General features: G+C 33.3%; 1 protein-coding gene across 1 annotated transcript in view; it reads right to left on the bottom strand.

Moving 5' to 3' along the window:
* LOC132754542 (uncharacterized) overlaps positions 1 to 17,362 on the bottom strand; it is a 68,647-nt gene extending 51,285 nt beyond the window's left edge. Inside the window, exon 1 of the mRNA XM_060745182.1 lies at positions 17,192 to 17,362. Within this exon, the coding sequence (XP_060601165.1) occupies positions 17,192 to 17,246 (55 nt within the window). The 5' untranslated portion in view covers positions 17,247 to 17,362. The remainder of the gene's footprint in view (positions 1 to 17,191) is intronic.
* Between the last annotated feature and the right edge of the window lie 5,763 nt (positions 17,363 to 23,125).

Raw genomic sequence — 23,125 nt, forward strand, 5'->3', positions numbered from 1 at the left:
CGGTAAATAGTCGATGACCGATGGGAAGGTAGCGGGCACTACAAACCAACATTTTTTTATTTGGCCTAAACACAATTAAAAACTGAATCACTTAAGTTTAGAAGGGCTAACTTTATCAAAGTTAATTCTTCTTTCAAGTAAGCTTAAATTCAATGAATCTATGAAGCGAAAAGCACAGTATTGCGGAATACCGTTAGGGCCATCGTGGTTGTACATTATATTCCAGAGGACGACAATTAATGTGATAGTGCGACAACACGATGGTGATAGAACGATGACGACAACGCGATAACACGAGGACGACAATGCTATAGACTATCACATTATTGTCATCGTACTATCGCATTGTCGCCATCGCATTATCGCACTGTCGCATTGTAGTATTGTCGTCATCGCATTGTCGCCATTGCATTGTCGCGTTGTCATCATCGCACTATCGTACTATCGTCACTGTACTCTCGTACTATCGCCATCGCGTTGTCGCACTATCACATTATCGCCCTCTGGATTATAACGTTCAACCACGTTGGCCCTAACGGTATTCTGTACACTATTACTGATAGCAAAGTTTTTTTTATTATTTTGATTTCTGACAAGGTCTAGCTGATCAACTAGCTAGCTGAACCAAAGTGTTTTTGAGCCACTTATGGCCTCCTGGGTCTAGTTCTGGCTTTCAAATATAATATGCCGTTTTTTGTTCATCTGAGGAGGCATTTTGTTCCCGTGATGTACAGTAAACTATAAATATGGGAACGTCGAATGTGTTTGACCAGCCCGTATCCAGTGATAAATCTAATTCTCATATACATGGAGAGAACCAGATGAATAACCTTGATGAATAAAATTGGTGGGTAATTGTATTTTAAAGTCATTTAAAGAAGAGAGTGTTTCTCTGTTTTTTAGTTTTGTGAATGGTATTAATACACTAAACGAAATCGATCATTCCGACAACCTTTTCTATGTACATGTATATATTATGGTCAGAATAATTATGTATATACATGTATATACTTGTATAGAATAATTACAACGATTCTTGTATAAACACTTATAATAGTATCATCATTTTATATCAGTAAATGTATTTTGTAATAATTCAATCTTAACAAGAAGCTAAATAACTGATTTGGCATATATTTTGAAAACTCGAGCTTATCTGCAAGTTTAAATCTAAGTACTTATAAGTTTCATTAAGTATAGATTGTTTGATTGATGGAAGTTAGACTCGGTTCCCCCGTGAGGCTTGAAAGGAGTCACTTTTCTCACATTGAGGGAGAGTGTTAATTTCTTATGGTATACGCATCTAGATCTCAGTGAACAAAACTACACAGACCGTCCAAATTGTATTGCCCGATTAGTGATGGGTATGTATAACATCGCTAAATTACATTATTTAAGAATAATATTCAAGCAAACTATAAAAACTTACATCATCTCACAAATCCCTGTCCGCCATGTTGCATCTCCTCGCTTAAAATGAGCGGCAATGCATCATCACAAATTACAAGTCACAACTTAGAAGTCACAAGTCATAACTCCCAAGTCAATAGTCAAAAGTCATTATGTCATAAGTCAAAAGGGCCCTCCAGTGCTTCCATAGATTTGTGAAACTTCATGTCCCGGCGTTCTTTGAGCAGTGACTGGAACATGTTTCTTTGTTCTGATTTGTTTTAACACAAGCATCTTTACTTCTTGTTCAAACTGGCAATGTAAAAGGTTAATGTTAGCAATAATAAGACCTAAACAGAGGTCGCTTTGCTTTGAAATTTAAAACTTTATTTTTATGACTTGATATAATGCACTATTTTTATTTCTTAAAACAAGGAACTTTTTTTCACGTTTTCGTGATGACACGAGTTGGCATTGCGCATTGTCTTCCTGAAGCATTGTACTAGCAATTGTTTAAGCTGTATAAGGAGTCAAAGTCGTCTTGGGAGATAACGAAATTGGCTGATAGCCTAGATGTTTGAAGTTCCTATTTCATTTTTGTTACGGTATTTTATCTATTCGAATCAATTTTCCACCTTGTTAACAATGACCTATCTTTTCTAATACGGCACCAAATGACTTTACCCCAGCGACCTTGTACACAAGTCTTTTGTGAATTAGGAAACCGGACACTAGTCAACATGCGTCTTCCTTATACGGAATTAAATCAGCGTCACAAAAGAGATTTGTCTCGGATTACAAAATGTGTCTCCGCATGTGAATAAATCGTCTAAATGACAAAGATCATATTTTCTTCTTTCGTGTAGGCAAATATTGTAGTGTTGTTCCAGGTCTGCCATTTTTACATGAAAATCCCATTTGAATCACAATGGCGTGTTTTTAGAGCAGATTTGACAGGTGTAATGAGACGCTTTAGATTAAAACACATACAATGGCTTTTAACAATATTAAGTAAATATTATCCCGTCCATTCATTTATAGGAGCTGTTTTTATTTCAAACATGATTAACCTTAAAAACTAGTTAGATCTGTCGGATCAGATGAATTCTAAATTAATATCGAAGGTCAAGCAATTTGAACGGCGGTTAATGCAACCGAAATTGGGGGAATTTTCCCTCCTGATTTTATGTTACACACAGGGCCGATTTAGTCTGTTAATAGACTCGATAGCTAACCTATTAACGCCATTCAGACGTTTTATCGACTAATTTTCTATCCGAATATGGACTTGTTTAAAGGTGCTGGAAAGCCTCTTGGTGCTTTAATTGCTCACGTGGCGGACAACTTCACAAATTGGTCAAGCAGATGCAATCACTGTTTATTGCCGACCTCTTTGATTAATGGCCTTCCATCGTGCGTGTGCACGAGTAGTTTGCCGACTTGAGATCATAATTTAACGAGAGTCATACGACTTTACAAGACTTCTTTCGGCAAATTAATTTCTTCTGAAAAATGAATTTTATCCTAATGAATAAATATTAATGACAGTTCTGTTCAATGAAAAGTGTTTGTTACTTGAATCAGCAAAAAGAGTATCTAAGAGTGACCCAAGTGTCGATTTTAAGCTTTGTTTATTCAATCCCTTATTAGACCAGCTTTCACATGTATTTACCTAAAAACTGCAGATTCATCGTCCTAAGATTGGTCACAAATCCCCGTAAATTATACTCTTAATAATACGATGATATATTTAATGACAAAATATACTCTACTATGAAATAATAAATCTTTTCTTCGCGACACCTATTCTCATAGCACAGCAGGTTAACAGATTAAGACAGACGCCTAAGAATAAAGAAGAACTCCTCGTTGAACGCGGGATACAGGCCATAGAATTATGTCATGAAACACGTCCTTTGACAATACCAACTTCTTTGTCACAATGCGAGAAAAAACAAGCCCTGGGGAACTAACCTCTCTAACTGTTAAACTTCGTTACTATTACTTGACAAAAAGCATTGAGATCTCATCTTACCAAATTTTATTTAAAGACGCTCAATTCCCAGCGTGAATAAACAGAGACATTTTTTGTATTTTTAAGATTATTTAGACTAGCCCGTTCTATACAAACACACACAGTAGCTTTATTATTGTCAAACAAAGCTATCAATATAATTCGCAGGCAAATACCATAATCAACTCTTCCCCGATATTTGCTCAACAGATCAAAAGAATTACAGATTGTTGTCTAGTTGCGCAACTTGCCATTGTTACAACACCGAGACCCTCAATGCAAATAATCAAATATGAAATTCATGCATATTAATTCTTTATTAAAGTCTGTTTCAAACAGATCACAATATCCTCATAGGAATGGAGAAAGAAGATCCTCTTTTCTGATATATGAAAGGCAGATATTGATTTGTAAGGAAGCTGCGATCCCGTTGAAGGGTTCTCCACTATGCTTGCCGAGAGTTTTTTCAATTTATTTCGTATATCGATTAGTCAACGAAAATTCTCCTCATCTAGGAATGCGCTGGTTTTACTGTACTGCTCGCAATACTTTTGCGTGATGTATGAAATCAAGATAAAAGAGAAAAGTTCTGAAAAGACATGTCGGTGACATGAACGCTCTAGATCGTCTGCCTAGGTTTGCAAAAGACACCTAATAATAGCATTGATTGAAACTGCAAGCTAGAGGCTGACATAATTTTCCTTTCTCATTCATTGGACTACTTTTTGATGCATGACAAATCATTCCGCGGAAGACGAGAGAAGAATTGTTTGATTTATAGATAGTTAAAGTTGACTTCTTTATATTGTAGAAGTTTTGTTGCATTAAAAAAATCGTAAAACATTCTACAATTATCTGTTGTCTATAATTGTTTAATCTGATAGTATAACTTTATTATGAACTCGGATATATTCACAAGATTTCTCAATGCTTGCACCTTATATCAATTTATTATTTTACGACACCAAAGGGCAACTAATTTATCAAAATTTTGCATTTTATATAATAGGTTCTCGCAGTATTACACCATAAAGATGGTTAAGTCAGCGCAAAAACAAATTTCTGGTTATTCGTAAGTTATCTTTTGGGAAGCATAAAGTGTGATATTCAATTCTGGTGCTAGTCTGCACGGCTTATCACGAGAGATCAGTCACAATTATGCATCGAAGTTCAATACTTTTCATCACATGTTACATGCAAGGCATAACTATATGACATTTCCTGAATAATTCGGATGTTTTCAATCGAGTGATTCTTTTTCCTATTGACGATATGACGTGAAGCGATAGGGCCTGTTTGATTGACAAGTTTTGTAATTGTTCAATTCCCGGGATGACGGCAGATTATAGGTCCATATATAACCATTGATTTCTGACAAAATGCGTTGCTTAACATCCCAAACAAGGGTATTTTCCAGATATATTTCTCTTATATCTAAACAAGCAGACATTAAGACATTGTTCTCTGCAGATATTACTTCTTTCTATGGGAAGAAACGTATTGGATTTTTGTAGGCAGGAAATGAGTTTGATCGCTAAGTTTGGTCCGGTATGTAAAGTGGCTTTTACAAATAAATGATGAATAATGCGTAGCTCTTGTGCCAACTTGTTATAGACTTATTTATCTTTATAAATACATGGACTTGGTAATGGTCAGCTAATCATAATATTTGGCCCTTGTTCCTTATCTTAAAAAGCAATTTAATTGATTACAAATAATATGAATGTATTAAAATAGAAGTCATGATAATTAAATTACATGTAATTTGTAAGTTAACATCAGTTTCAAATGGAAAGCAAAAATATTGTAAGAATGTTCAGTCTTTGTACTTTGTGAAATCAAATACTTATTTATCAGACGAAGCCGTGTTCAACTCATAAAAAGTAGTTCAAAGAGTAACTGTATATATGCGCCTGCATGTTTGGATTCACACAAAAGATAACTAGAGATAACGGTATATAGATAATTTTCCAATTAACCTGTCCAGGATTCCTGGAATAAGACCACGTGACGGTTTAGTGCAACATCATACTGCGTTTATCAATCGTCTGCTATTGCTGTCGCTTATTGTATTCTTTTATTGCTTTCTAGAGATTAGGTCCAGAACGCTACATGTATATATCATGGACATTTATTAGTTCTTTGAGTGTACCTTCCGGAAATAACGGTTTCTGTAGTTGGAGAAAGCGGTCTTGTTTGTCGTAATGAACTATTGTCGTCTGCCCAAAACTAGTCATTAAAGGCCTTCCAACACACATTGCTTCTTTTTTGTTGATCTGCATAAAGTATATGTATAGTCATGTCGATGTCCAAATACAAACACATGAGAGAAACAAGTAACTTAAGAGTGTCTTAAATATGATTATAAACTATGAAAAATACGAAGAAAGAGAACTAATGAAAATTTGATATGCTTTAGTTGTCATGGCGAGAAAAAACGAGGCCTATAGAGTATCTAAGAAGTTGATCATTAAATGACTGAACTGTCTTCAAAACGAGAGAAAATGATCGATATAGTTTTGAGCTGTGGGAATTGTTGCTGATGAAGAACTCGATAATTGCAGAACAAATTACAATATGCTGTTAGCCGGCTTATTAAAAGTCATTTTCATATGAATTACTGTGTTTATATGTTTTGGACAGATGCTTTTCTGTACATGATGTTGTCAACAATAGAAGTAAATTGGGTTTTCCGAGAGCACGAGATTAACGTGATTCAGAATTGTAAAGTCAAAAGGAAAGTGAAATACAAGACCTATCTATATCACCGGGCAAACAAGCAGTTATGGTAAATTAACCAGCATTTTTATATTTATTGCGTTACTAATGTTTTATTCAGTGAAAGCTTTTTGACGATTTTGTTGAAGCGATATTGGAAAGGAAATTGCTCTATTGTTTATAATTTAGACAAACAAGAGCTGTCCGTAAGACAGCGCGCTCGACTTTTTTATTGCTTGCCAATAAAAAAAGTTTTTGCAGTAAAAGGCAATACAAGAATCTCTGTATTTTTAAAGTGAACAATGGCCATGAGCATTAAGATATTTAGTGAAGAATTATTTTACTGAATTGTGTGATACCCTTGAACACTGCAGCAAAGTTTGAAATGTTTAAGTCAAAAGAGGGCTGGTAAGAAAGAAAAAAATCATGATTGTAAACAAGTATTCCAACTTTCAAATTAATATCTCAAACAGTTCAGTCAAAAAGTGGACTGGTACTAAAAACTTAACCAAGATTCTAAGTCGATAAAAGGCCTTAATTTTTAAAACAAATCCTTGACAGAGTTACCTTCTCTTGCGTACAGATGGGGGTAATGATGTGAAATAGCATTAAAAGTTTCAAAGCAATATCTCAAAGGGTTAAGGCAATAAGTGGATTTTACCCATATTCAATGTATTTTCTAAGTCAAAAAGGGGCATAATTCTGTCAAAAACCTTGACAGAGTTATGTCCTCTTGTCTGTTGATGAAGGTCGTGATGGTAAACAAGTATGGTCAGTTTCAAAGCAATACCTCCAATGGTTTTGAAATAAAGTGAGGTGGTACAAAAAACTTAACCAAGCTCAATACACTTTCTAAGTCAAAAAAGGGCCATAATTCTGTCAAAAACCTTGACAGAGTTATGTACTCTTGTCTGTAGATGGAGGTTATGATGGTGAACAAGTATGGTAAGTTTCAAAGCCATACTTGTAATACTTCTGAAATAAAGTGGGGTGGTACGAAAAACTTAACCAAGGTGTGACGCCAACGCCGACGCCAACGCCGACGCCGACGCCGACGCCGGGGCGAGTAGGATAGCTCCCCTTTTCATAGAAAAGTCGAGCTAAAAATAATAATATTTGAACTATTTCACATGATTTGTTTGAGTGTTAAATATATAACATATAATAACTTGTATATGTTAATGTATGGCATTATTTAAGATGCAACTTTCAATTGCGTGAATAAACTCATTCATTTTCAGACTTTAAAGCAAACAACTAAATGCTGCAACCGCGTTTATCTTTGCTCTTGTTACGACAAGATGTTTCAATTAAGTTATTACAAACAAATAAAAAAGAAACACTTAGAACGTTTGTTTGAGAAACATGTCAGTTGATGTCGTCTGTAAATCATCACGTACATTATAAACGCATTCTCGAAAATGCTTAGCAATTATGTACTCTTGGAGTCAATGTAATCAGGAATGTCAATATCTGAATATTTCATGCACCAATCAGCACGAGGGAGGGTTTAACACTACAGCAAGATAACGTGGATATGAACCTTTTGAAAAAAAAATATTTTGTTGTAATAGGTTTGCATTAATAACTATCAACTGGTTTTACTAGAATATTCCATGTAATAAATATAAACGGACAATTTCTTTATATTATTTAACGTAAAATGTGTAAATGTCATCGAACATGTTGAGATAGCAAAGTAAAAATCGATGCAAAATGTCTTTTTTAGCAATATGTAAATAAAAGTAACAATACCATGAATAGAGATTCCATATGATTTTGCTTTCATACTCAGTTATTGAAGAAGCCATGAAAAGAAAGTAAGCACATTAACAGAATTTCTCTGTTGGTCGCATTTACTGCCAGCGTTAGCGCATTTCTAAAAGAAGTCGCCTGCTTTTCTCTTCAAATTATATTTCAATTACGTAACAATTATTACACCATCTGTACGCACTACAGTACTCATGTGTAACGAGTTTGTATTTATGAACTGTTTAATTAAATCGTTTAACTTGTCAGTGATCAAATATCCAATTTTTCATGCATTCAGAAGGCGTTTACCTAAATGCATTTAGCATTTAATTTTCATGAAACAGTGAGGTTCCGTAGTAAGTTTTTTCTCATATACAACAGATAACTATCGAGTCTCTGTACAAACAAAGAATAACAGATACCATCATTAAATAATATATCATTTATTAATGAAATATCCAGTTTTTACAGCTTGCAAGGATGTGTCAAAATTGATCAGACAGATATGGCGCCATGTGCGGGGATTTTTTTTCTACAATATGTTGAGATTGTTCATGATTTCTCATTATTATTTATTCAGTATAACCATTCAGTGTATCGATATATGTATATAATTCATAGAACGCATTTATCCCTAATAAGTGTAAAACAAAAAATTCGAACACCACCGTGATGTTCATATTATTTAAAATATGCCATTTACATATTATGGTCTGCAAAAAATTCAACCACCAAAACATATTTCTATTTTAAGAATACAAATGAAAATAATGAAAAAAGAAGAAAGACAAATGTGTAACACTAACAAGTTTTTGCTTTGTACATGTGATAGCAGTCACCTGCCGGAAAACCTTTACTAAATGAGGACATTTCGGAGACAGGCAGATGTCAAATAAAAGAGGAGAAATTAGATTTCTTAAAAAGATAATTATACCTCGCTTTAAATCAGTCAGTTTAGTGGCAGTGTCTAACCACCGTTTCTTCAGTGTACGGTATGGTACGGCCATAATATTCAATGAGTCGACACAATGAGGGTGATAAACTAACCGCGGGACAATAACATATTCAAACTCTAAATAAATTCTTGATATAAAAAGTGAACTGGTTAGTATCACAGTGGTTATCGAATACATTTTATTAGTATAAAAACCGGTTATTATGAATAACAATCAAACCAATACCCCGTCTTTCCCGCGTCTCGAACGCCGTCAGAATCCGAGATAGAATATAGACCCAGTGACATTTTATGCGAAAATAATTGGGCTAATTTTGAGGCAATTTAAGCGAAATGCAAATGTTCCCGTCGAGTTCCCTCACTCAGCTTCTAACAGAACTTAAAACGGTTGTTTATAAACATATTTATGTATTTATCCATGATAAAAGAGGTACTGAAGAAAAAATTGGCTAGATTTATGTATCAACACACTATATCGAGACAGGTTAGTGCACTGCTGGCGGGAAAATGCTGCATTCACATTTTGATTAGAGCAATAAATCGACTGAATGTATATATTGCTCCTAAAATATTTAAGATTTTTGCATGGAAGTCTCGTTTTTTGTTAAGATAAACTATGCATTCTGTACACATAAATTTAAAGTTAAAAAACACAGAAAAAAGTTCAAAGAACTGCGTATTTTAACTTTATCTGACGAATTCTTGTATTCGTTTTTTATCATAGGACATGATGGTCTCCATTCAGCTTATTTTTAATTTCTTATGGCTCTTTCCCCGCGCCACTGAACTCGAATTTTATGGCATTTTCGGGATTATGTATTAGACGCATAATTAAATTTGACATTATATCTTAGAGCAGCGACATTTTTTAATCTGGTCGCGATACCATCAAGGCAATCTTGCGCGGATTTTTCGTGTAATCAAAATGGAGCAATGTTGGATGGAAGGGCAACATGTGTAAAGTTGGATAAACAAAAGCAGACGGACACGTAACAGAAGTATTATGAAATATCGTCTGCTGAAAACAATGAGATAATGTAATCAGAACAATATCATTTGTTATTAATTATGTGGCAGACAATTCTAGATGGTTGAATTACCGATAAGCCTACTCTGTTCAACATCGCAGGTGCCTTTGATGTATAGGTCATGACAGTAAACTATGTTACCCCACCCACTGACGGCACTGAAAAGCGTTTTAATGTCATTTCAATGTATTCAAGTCGTAAGAAAAACATCTTTGGAACTATACATGAAAGTTACATGAGGGGAAAAGATAAGACCCTGCGAATAGTTAGGTATTATAAAAGTGGAAACGTCAAACTGTCATCGGCATTGCTCAGTGCAATTTGAACAAGTATTCATACTGTAAATTCCTTTCCTTATATATTGACGATGTAGTTGAAGATTATCATCATTATCATATCTTGGACGGTAATGATGTTAGTTATCAGTATACATAATTCAAAACAAGATATCTTTTCTTTATTTTTTACTTAATTGAGAACAAAGACACGGCAATATTGTCATTTTCTTTCAATGATCAGAACTGTTTGATCATAAAATGATAGAAAAAACATTCCATATAGACTCTGGAATAATCAATTAAAGTCAGAATTCTCCGTTATTACACTCACAGACCGCTACAAATGGGATTCTTGCACGATATTTTCAAATGTTTCATTTTCATCACAGTAACTGAAATTTTGAAATAATATTTTTAAAACATGTCATTAAGTGAACCACATAATGGTAGACCTTGCAATTAAGTGAAAATGATGATATTACAAAAAAAGAATCCGGGGATTTTGTTTTGCTGCAAACTTGTTTAACAGTGTCATATGATTCGACTTTGAATCAAGGCGGACTGAGTGACTGATACAATGATACGAAAATACTACAATTTTGTGGATCTATATATCATTAATACGAAACATATCGGACGACTTTTTTACATTACATTCTGGTACAGTGACACAACTAAACATAACACAATGTTTAACGATAACTGAGGATTTCCTTTAAGAGAAATGTGACTTATATTCCTGTTATACATGAAATGTTACAGCTAAGGACGGCGTCCTGCTACCATTACTATTGCAATCGAGTGAATTGACGGAAATTACATAAAATCTTTGCACCGACTGTTACAACATCAATAACTTTGTAAATATTTCATGAGCCTGAATCCTTCTTCTCTCGCTTTTATGACAATCTCTCGTGCATTTGCCGCGGCACGTTGCGTGATTTCACCAAAACAGGAACAAACTTAAAAGGCGCCACTGGTATATCGACACTATCAACACTCGGTTTCAGGCTGTTGAGAATGTAATTCTCACTTTCAAATATCTCTTAAAAGTTACTAATACACATGCAAACTCATCATAATTTTCATTTAAGGAGAATTTATCTGTACAAGACATGTTTAGCCTGTACGGAAGCCAATAAAGGATAATTTGAGTAATCCTTTCGCTAAAACTGCCTAGAGATTCATGCTGTCCCTTTAAGTCAAATTTATATCAAGATTTACTATGCTTTGTTAAATCTAGCAATTTTGACTTAATCAAAGTTTGGTTGGAGGCAAGTACTTCAATAAGAGACACATTTTTTGTCAACCTCAAATCACCAATTTCATTGATTAGCCTAAAATTAGTACAAATACTAAATGCAAACATTGAATTAGTGAGCATTAACCGATCTTGCATAACGAGGCAATCTGTTCTGTAGTTCCACCATAGTATTAATGTCGTCTGAAGCAAAAAAATCTCGTCTGCTTAAAACCAAAAAGACAATTCAATGCATTCCAATGACCTTGCTTTATTAAAAATTCCAACTTTCCCTTGATGGGAAGAAGAAATCGGAAAAATCTAATCAATTTCAATTAATTTCAGAGGGCCTAAGGCTTCTATAATCAAGCGCCAATTCATTTTCTATCCTTTCTTTTGCTGTCCCCACGAATGATAGATCCCTGTCACCTTTTATAGAGCCGGAAAAAATATTTCGCTTGAAAGGACTAGTAGGAAATGAAGCATACACTAAACTATGATTTTATTCCCATAGTCTCCTGTTCTTTAGCCTCGTCTTTGTCGGAATTATTTGCTCTAATGATATTAATGTTTTCGACACTTAATTCTGCATTTTCTTCATTAATAAATGTCATTTGTCATATTCTTAGGGCAACGTTGGGTCAATCTATTTTGTGAATTTTAAAAATCAGGAGAAGATATTCCAAAATTTTAATTTGTATCCCCCTATGCGAACTACGATCGTTAACTACCAGTTGTGCTATGACCTTTCCGACAGAAAGTTTTTCACAAGACTGATTGCTGTTCTATTATAGGGATGAAAAGATCTAAAATGTCACCAAAGATCGTTGAATGGACGTAATTTGCGTTATTTCAATGTTTGTTTTTTACACTTCAAGGTAACGTCAGTACCAGAGAGCACTTGACTGACCAATCGGATGTGGTAACTTTATTATAAATTGAAAGAATCCAAGCAAACGAACAAGGGTCTCGTTTCTGAGTCACGTAAAGAAATTGACTGATATTCTTTTAATGTTTTAAATAAGTTTAATACGTATATTTCAAGATATATTTCAAAACTATTTTACCAGCCAGGTAAGTTTGGTAACATAATAAATTTCTAATTGTTTATCATTAACGACTTATATATCTAAATTACGCATTCTCCCCGCTTTCAAATGTTTGAGACTGGGAAATTTCATGTCTGCAGGATCATTTTACAGTTAGGAGGTCAAGCTTTCAACAAATATTCAAGATTAGAACGTATTTACATATTTATCTTCAACATCTTTCACTTTGTATCAATAAATTACAGCTCGGAAATTCTATCCTCGCAGCGGATACAAGAGAAAGTAAAGAAGTATTGTGCATTTTATTTATATGCTGTGGTTTCACAAGTGGACAATGCAAACACTATGTTAAAGGTAAGTTATTCAAAAGCTCGCACTTATATGGTAAGAAAATTCAAGTTATAAATATTTTATGAATTTCAAATCATGATGTTTTAAGTCGTGAAGTTAATTCATTATGCCTAACATGTATTTTTTTAAAACAGTCTTTTGTGCAATATCTTTCGCAAGCTGCTAGATTCTGTTACATTTGTTTTATAACTATTCCCGCGACGTGATTTTTCAATACATTTTGCTTTATTGATTCTTTGACAGCCTCTATATCAGAAATTTCAATGATATCTTTACCAAATGTTACAAGCGCATCTCTACAATCATGGATTTCTTAGAAACGCCTGTAGGGGCTTGATTTATGGATATACAAGAACAATTTGCATTAAAAAGCGAAATTAAATATCGATTTCAATATAAGTTGCATTCTTAAAATATCACATTATTAAATAGACGTCTGAATTAGTTATAGGTTTTGTCTCTTAATATGTTTGAAAAACATATGTGATGAATTAGAAAACCATAAATGAGAGTAAAAAATATCTCATAAAAAATGATACTGATTATGTTTTAAAAGTTGTAGATTATGAATACCTTCATCTTATATGAAACTTTCCTTTGATGTGCGCTGTAAAAAATATACTCAATTAAGACTATAAAATTATCTCTTTTCTTCAAAAACAACATAAGTTCTCGGGGCTGTAATCCGTGATATTTCTGTCATCTCAATAATTTATAAATAGTTTAGTAATAAATGGAGTAAAAACTCCCGAGTCAGTTTATACATGATGGTGATTATAACGTTTTTATAAACATAGTGTCGGTGGAAATGATCCCGAATACATCTATCTACCTTTTTATACTTAATGTATCTTAGGACACCTAGAAGCGATTTATAAAGATATTTTGCTGGCACGGGTGAAATTTCATTATCAGCAGAAAGAATTTAGAGTGTTTTTTTCTCTTTCTCTTTTTTGTATATCACTTTTTGTTGATGGGGGAGAAAAGAACAATTTGAGCTCAGGTAAATGTTATTTGCAACAATCGTATTTGTGTTTTATTTCCTCTAACAAACTGTTTACAATTTATTACTTAGTTTTATAGGACGAACATTCCAGAAAAGACGTAAAAGTTCAATCTTTCTTCCAAGCAGCGGAAATGTTCAACAAAATGCCATCTTTTGGTGAGTGAGTTTAAATTTTAGGGTGTCATAAATAGAAATAAAGGAAAAAATCAGCAGAATTTTTTCCCTTTTTCACATAACAGTAAAAGAAAATGTAAAATAACGTTCAAGTAAACCAAATCGATACGCTCAAATTAAATTTGCCTCAGCTTTTAAAGAAAAAATTCCCTTTTATTTCTTTAAGGGATTATTATAAAAACTTGTATTTCTTTCACAAAGACTTTTTTGTAGCAGAATGAAAATGTGTGCTTTCTTACAAAAATTTAAATCCTTTTACCAACCCGTAGTAGTAGGTTTTTGTCTGGGCCAAAAAAACCCGTCTTTAAAGTTTGTTTTTAACAAAAAAAAACCCTTGGGAATGGGAATCTATCCCAAAGGTGATAAATTTCATCAACTGATGGAAAAATAAAATTTTTAGGAAAAAACAACTATAAAAACAAAAAATGCTTGGGGGGGAAAAAAAACAACACAAAACATAAGCGAGTGAAAACAATCAAATGAAAAAATAAGAAAAAAAGCGATTGTCGAGTGAAAAAAATAATAAAGTCGAATGAAAAAATACACAAAAGACAGTAAGGAGTAAAGTGAAAATAGCGCACGAAAAGTACATTACTTCTGAGATTTTGGGAATGTATGTGATTATGTATGAGAATTGTTCTTCATTAGAAAAAACGGTGCCATGTTTCTTTATATTAGTAACATATTACAAATAAATAAATCGTTTGACAATGGGAAAAAATCTCGTTGAAACTTAACATTTATCAAACGCGATCATCAAGTGCTAAATTATTCCCATAAGAGTAACAGATGGAATATGGATTTTACATGTGTGTGGTAAATTGAGTATTGATGAGAAGTAAGGTAATCAACAAAACATAATGTCATAGTTAAATATTCATAATACTTTGATAACAAAAAACACAAAGTCATAATAAACCTTGAAGACTTCAATACTGCAAAATTTAAAACGCTGGAATTAGGCCAACCGGTGTCATTGTTTTTTCTTATCATTTGTCATAAATAAATGTTTATATGTGTTATTCAAAAGTACTTTATTCCGTGAATGCTGTCATATATTGTTGCAGATTAAGCATGGTTTACGAGTATTATGAGAATATTTTCGAAAATGAAGCCAAAAAATTCTCTCAAAGATAAACTCCAGAGACATCCTGGCACTCTACTTAGCTTGGAACATTTGTCAATAAATGTGTAAATAAAAAGAAAAAGTGCATGTATATCTTAAATACACGACGAGTAAAAATATGGAAACAACAAAACTTTTTCGAATTAAGTATCAATACAAAAAATGAAAAGTTTAAAAGCCTGACAAGTACTGAAATATTCATGTTCAGTCTAAAACTCTTCTATAGAGCGTTTAATTTCATTATTCAATTTGGCATGGCTTTTGTCTTTATATATAGGACCAGTAAAATGTGTTTCTATATTCTTGTGTAATTTAAGCAGGACGAACTCCATATTTATCGGACTAGGACAACAGGTTAAGATCCTAAAGGCATTTACAGGCCCTTGCTATCCGGTTCTAGTAGCGTTATTCTCAAACATAAAGCCAGTTACTTAAGCTAACCTAAAATTGTTCAACATGACACACAAAAAACTAGCAGGGCGGCTAGCCGGTATTTTATCATGTAACGTATCTTAGATTTAAAGCCATGATATTTACATTTTGATAGCTGTATTATGTCCAATCTATTAATCATTTAGAACGATAATCCCCATAATCCCTATCATATACTGTATATAGGCGACTGTCCTTCTTATACAGGTGCAATCTGCGACAGATTTAAATCAATTTTGCTTTAAAGGGTATTATACATCTCCCCCGTAAAATATTTGCTTTGTCACAATATACATCCATATTTTATCAAATATCAAATAAAGCGAAAAAATGTACCTTTGATCGCCGCGCTTTGATTACAAACGGATAAAATTTAAAAAGAAAGTTAAATCAATTTACAAGTGTTAAAATGTTTGTCATTATCTGTTAAAAGAATGTCTAAATGTGGGTATTCTCCTGTGTGTCACATCGTAATCTTCCTCTACAAGTCTGCAGGTTTAGAAATGACTAATATGGAAACATTTTGCCAAGATTTCCGATGGGATAAAAACAGGATCATCTTGAAACCTTAAAAAATACTTGACAACAAATTTACACCTTATTTCTTACAAATTACGTTTTATACAAACAAATACCACAAGGTCTCTAGTAAGCTAAAACCTGTTACTTCTCACCGACGCAGGGACGTACCCTTAAAAAAACATGGTAACATCAGAAGAAAGAAAAAAAAAACGTTATCGATTCAAACTTATTTTTCTAATAAAGCTATTGATGCAATTAAGGAGGTATTGGTAGTGGTTTGATGTCCGTTATGGTAGTAATAAACTGTTAATAAACCTGTCACATGAACCGTCTCTCAACACATAAAACATATGTCACTACATACACCAGAAATATCTTCTCTACTTAACACCATCGGCTGATTGAAAAATTAATATAACAATGTACATGTAGCTTTTTATTATCGATTATTGCTTGTAAAGTTGTTATTTTAGACTAAGTGAAAAATACAGTGTGTGGCAACGTATGCATTGTGTAATTTTACTATTATACATGTCGAATTGGATCTTCTTTTTATCACTTATTTGCTCTGATGTATTGATTGCTAATTTGTTTACTTTGTAATTTCTTCACACTATAATGTTGATAATAACATCTTCACAGCATGAACTTTCCAATACTCTCACATAGCACAGTAGTTTCTGGGGCTAGTTTGGATTACTAAACCTAACTTCTTAGTCTAATGTAGTCTAATCTATTGTTATTATGTTTATTTTTAAAATATTTTCTTGATTTTTATTTAAGATTATGTTTTTGGCCCTGGTATATATATTGTAGCGCACGTGCTATTTATATACCTCCACGTGCCAAAAATTAGCACCAACAGACGGTAGAGAAGGAAATAATTAGCTTGATTGTAACTATTACATTTTATCTTTGCAACATTGTACATGTGCTTGTAATGTTAATATATAATCTTACACAATGTGTTGTTTAATGGAAGCTCATACCTTGATGATGATAAAGGACATATATTATAATTAATGAAATTCCTGAAACCTGACTGGTACCAGCATTTCATTTTAGAGTGATTATTTTGTGTTCATTAATTAAACCAGTCACTTAATGTTGCTGCAACTTGCTTATGAATAATTATGTAATAAAACTATCAAACTTACCATATACGAATGAAATGTAGGCAGAACACAAATATATCCAAAAGAATAATTCCATATTTTCGAATGGACTCGGTCACTTGACAAATAAAACGAGTGTTTTTTCCATTTATATACAAGATGGGTTATATTTTTGTCTGAAGAAGGTAACACAATGTTTTAAGTCCACTGACACGGGGCGGCTTTAAACACCCAATACAATAATAAACCCTTTTAAAAAAAATCCAGGAAATAAAGGGCTAAAAAATACAGTTTTAAGTTTTGGGGTTTAAAGATAGGGGTTTAAATAAGAAAATAAAGAGCTACCTAGCCACGAGTTTTTTTTATTACCGAGTGTAGTTTTTAACATTTTCAAAGGGGTTTTTTTATAAATTTTATATAGAAATTCAAATTCACTTTTTCCCTCTGGCTTCAAATGTTATAGTTTTATGTATATGCGGTAATACAGTAACAGGTTTAAAAACACCGAAATAGACAACCAAACTGTTTACCATATAGAACATACGCTAGTCATACTGTTAAAGTAAGTACTAACTTTAAACATTATATAGTCCATCGTCTCGCTTATACCATTGTGTTTGTTTTGAGATTTACACTGATACGGAAATGTCATGCGTAAAAAATATCCACTGTTGAATATATATATCTTTCACTTTTCCGTTTACATTATCCCTTTCTGTTAAGTTTTCAAATCCTTCACTCTTAATCACCTCCTGTCAAAAAACAAGACGTGTTGATACATTAACACAGAATTTTTGTTACTGGCTATTTATACTACTGCAACCTCTTCATAAATGATGCTATTTACTTCTACAATATTCTCTTCTCTTACTGAAGCGATACAGCTACTATACAAGCAGAAGGCGTTACTCTAACAGCGGTTGTGGGAGGGTCGATTTTCTTGTGATTCACGCGCGCACGTTGTAATTATCAGCAGATCAACACTAATTTGCAATTCAATTAGGGCATTTTTGGATCGATACTGATTATGAGGTTTAAGGGTTTTCAATTTGCTTCCTGCATACGTGTGAGGGAATTAACGTTAATGAAGAAACAAATATAATGCAGGTTTAACATCTTCGGCATGTCAGTATTGGTGCAGTGAATTGGAAAATGGGCGGAGTTGTAATTAGCGATCGTGCGTGTGGCAAAATATCAATGAACCATGCAACTGGGTAATAGATAATATCTAAAGGACTTATAATCGCCCATGTATTGATGTGTATCTATCTATGATATCTAAATAACTATTGTTTATTACTTTTACCACTGAATCTTTATAATATTGATATATCCCTTTTCTAGACTCATTATTACACACGATTAAAAGCATTATATCATAATTCAATATAAATAGGAATAAACATCTGATAACTTATTTTCTTTATATAGAATTCATAATCAATAATATGTCATTCTAACTGGAAACAAAAAAATATTGTTAATTGTATATTATTGACAGGGTTGAGTTCAATCTTTGTTTTAAAGCTAGATTTTGTTCTAATAATTAACAAAAAAGATAACTACGCATCGTGCAAGTCATTATAATTAATTTCTTATAATAATGATAAAAAAGAACACAACAACACAGTCATAAACAATGTTCATCTATGTTTTATAAGGAGAAGTATTCTAGACTCTTATTACGCGAGATTTATTGTACAGCATATGAATTATTTTCGCTGTGTTCAAATATATCATAAGAAATATGACATGTGACACCAGAAAACTGAGAAAACATGATTAAAACTGGCCAGTAGGGTGTCCCTGCATAATTCATTTACTATCCGAATCATATGTCGAGTTTCCGTATTGTTTATGTCACGTGCTGTCAAAAATAGATAGCAACAATTATATCCTTCTCTTGTACTCCAATAACAGAAATATGATCACTTACTATATCGAATATCGAATACACCAATATTATATAAAAAACAGAACAACAAAAGTTAGATATTTGTATTTGTCTACACAACTGTACAAAACAAATAATTCTGCTACTATAAATAACAATGTTGCAAAACACATAGCTCTTATCATCTGCTATCCAGCTAGCTTACGGAACGTCGGTGGTTCTAGTTAGGTGCCCGTTCGTGCCTGACATAATGCACGGAAGGGCACCCGAGGTCTTCCTCCAACGTCGCGATATGACCTATACTGTGTCGATGTGACGTAAAACCCAAAACAAACAAAAAAAATCTTATCATTTGTTGTTATTATTTTCTGGTTAAATTATTTTTTAAAAATGTGTTTAAAAATCATACTAAATGAGAAATGTTAGAAAATTTGATTAAGTATGCTTAACAACAATATCAACAACAACAGCAACAACACAAAACAACAACAACACAAAACAACAACATCAACAGCAGCAGCAGCAGCAGCAGCAGCAGCAACAACCAATAATAAATTCTCTTTTTATAAAGATAAATTCATTGTATTATCAGTAAGCAATGTTATAATACTTGTATATTTATAAATGTTACCATATATTCATCATTGTAGATATTTTAAGACACATTAAGCCCCAGAAATGAATATTTATTTATTTTCTGTATTAAAGGCAAACATGTGTTTTATAATGTTGTAATATAATATAATGTTTTATAATGTTGTAATATAATATAATGTTTTATAATGTTGTAAAATTTGTGATAATGGTTAGAATATAGTCATTTGTGGGCGATTTAAGAAGGATAAATAGTGAAAATGTGATGTAAAGAGTTCTTTGCTGTATAATAATATTATTGTGAATGGAAATATACATGGGATAACATTGTAGCAGTAAGACTCTTTTCTGTATCTATATTCAAATTGTTGTTTAAGTTCGCGCGTTTATGTGTTCATGGATTAAAGGTGGGTCACGCTGATTTTTTTCTTAAATAGCCTGAGGCGATAACGGCTCTCCTATTGTGTTGTTTAATGTGATCTATGGTATACAGTTTATTGAAACATTCCGAGACAGTGATTGTTTGTTATGACGGAGAGTACAATGGCTCAACTGAAAGACTGTTATAACGGTCAGTGTCACCCGTTTCTGTTACGTTATGGAGCAGAAGACAGTGACAGCACATCCAACCTATCGGAATGTGATCCGAATGAATTTCCGGTCATAAGGGAATATAGAAATATCTTGAATTCATTTCGATCGTTTCCAAGAGACATGTTTGTTACGCAGATTCTTCGAGATTACCACTCTAATGAACAAGAGTTAGATCGTATTAGAACTGAATACTTTGAACACTTAAAGACAACTCATGTTGGCTTTCCATTTGGTTCTGATGCGGAATTAAAGCGACGCGTGAGCACACGAACAGGAGATCCAGTGGCAATCAAACTTGCCCAGGATATTCATACAATTATAGACGTTGTACAGGGAGGCGACCCTATCAGTCTTAAGCAACTTATCAGTAATTGCAAGTCCAGGAAATCATCAGTATCAGCGATACCGAGAGAGAGATCAAACAATATTTCAGCCAGTACATTAAATTCATGCTCCTGTAAAAATGAACTAACATTAGTAAAAGAAATGGTCTCTAGCATTCAGGCGGACATTTTGCTATTGAAACAATCGTACCATGCAAATGAGAGAGTACGTTCAGAACAGACTAAGTGTGTAAATTCGAATGTCAGAATTATACGGGAAGATATTATGAAATGCAATCACGGAATTAAAAAATGTCATTTGGACACTGAACATACGATGAGAAGTTTGACGTCATCTTTGATGCAACGCATAATAGAATTAGAAGACAGAATTAGACTTCTAGAGAGTTTTTTAGAAACAGAAGAGATAGTCACAATCTCGAGTTTAAATAAAAACACATTCTACGGCGAGAATAATGCCATATTACATGATGAGAACATCGAATCTGATGACGTCACAAATAATGCAGAGGACAATATTCACCCCTCCTACACCAATCCAAACTCACATTCTGATGACAATCTTCAGCAAGAGTCTTCTAAAATTGACGGAAACAGTGCCTCTTCCGCAGCCTCTTTTTCAACTCTCGTTGAAAAATCAGTAGGACAACAAATCCCTGTACTTATAACTACACGATCTGTACATATGAAAGAGAAAGTTGATGACGACGGCTTTATAATCAGACAACGGAGAAGGCCAAAGCGATTCTTTGTTCTTGGGTTAAGTGAAAAAGTTAATTTAGACCTATTAATGTCAGATATTAACTCTATAGGTCCAAAAGTGTCAAGTGTGCGTGTGTTTCCTATCCGACGAAATCCTTCAAAAGTAAGAATTAAGCTCAATATCCATGCCGACAGTAATGCTGACATTGTTCTCAATAAAGGTTTTTGGCCGCATTATGTATCATGCATGCCTTGGGAATCGCAGCCAATTAACTTAAACCAACGGCTCGAAACACAAGACATATCTGCTAGGCTACGAAACTTGAATGGACGGCAGCGACTAAGACTCGAAACAAATAGACGATTTGAAAGAGCTAATTCTGGACTGGATCATCCGAACAGATATAAAATGCTAGTAAATGAGATTTAATAGGCCTGCGGGATTTAGGCAGTGTTAATTGAACTATTATTGTTAAAGCATGTCAGCTTCTTCTTTAAATCTATTGACATGGAATGTCACAGGAATAATGTCCAGTGCATCAGTCTTATGTGATATAATTACAGAAGGAATTATTGACTTTTGCGGGGTTTCTGAACACTGGCTTTCACCATACAATATACACTTTTTAGGTTGTTTATCAAGCGATTATTATAAGCTACCACGCAGTATGTGATAATGACTTATTGACATTCAATCATCAAAGAAAAGTTGGCAAGGGAGGTGTAGCAATTTTCTGGCGTAAAAAGTACAATAGTGTGGTTGTGCCTCTTGTGATTGACAGTGATCGTATAGTAGGTATACAGTTTGAGTATTCACCGGGACAGTATATATTTATATTTCAGGTTTACCTCCCTTGTTCGAATCATAGCATTGAAAACTATCGTTTGTGTATTGATAAGATGTTTGAATTATTTTACTTGTATGGTGAGAAAGGCTTAACAGTATTTATGGGAGATTTTAATGCTCGATTATCTGGTACACACTCTCAAACAAGAGATAAATTGTTAAGAAAATTTCTTCATGACTGTAATTTGAGTGCTGTAAATGATTTTACCGGTAAAGACAATACATTTGTATCTTATGACGGGCAATATACCTCAATGATTGATTATGTGTGCATTCCGTCTGATTGTACTGATTTTGTTTTGCACTGTGAAATAGCTGATGACGCTTGTTTAAATATTTCTAGACATAGACCAATATTATTATGTTTAAAATTACAAATAAACACGTGCGAGCCTCAAACAGAATCTGTCAGAATAAATTGGAAAAAATGTACTGATGAAATGAAGCTTAAGTATCAATCGTTGTTATCCGATGACGTTCAATTACAACAAATACTTGATTCTGATATGTCCACGGAGTACATAGACTACGCATATAATATAGTGTGTTGTAAATTAAAATCACATGCCAACTGTGTATTTCCAAAGAAGTGTTTTAGATCATATTTGAAACCATATTGGTCCCAAGAGCTTAAGACATTACACCAAAAGATGTTGACTGCACGTGCAACGTGGTGCAGAGCAGGAAGACCACGTGGTCGTACTTCACTTGAAGAGCAAGAATATAAGAAAGTGAAAACCGAATATAGAAAAACTCACAGAATGCATGTACAAAACTATCTTGCAGCACTGGATTTAAAATTGGAAAGTGACGCAGAGACTGATTCTATGGAATTTTGGAAAGAAGTTAATTCTCGTAAATCCGCAGGGAAAACATCCGGTGCAGGTATAAAATTTAACGGCGAAATATATAGAAGTCGCGAAAATCTAGTTGAACAATGGAAACTATACTTTGAAAACCTTTATAAATGTTCTGAATCCGAATACTTTGATGATAGTTGG

Source organism: Ruditapes philippinarum, unplaced genomic scaffold (assembly GCF_026571515.1).
Source record: "Ruditapes philippinarum isolate M1 unplaced genomic scaffold, ASM2657151v2 ctg139_1_1_1_1, whole genome shotgun sequence".
Lineage (NCBI taxonomy): Eukaryota > Metazoa > Mollusca > Bivalvia > Venerida > Veneridae > Ruditapes > Ruditapes philippinarum.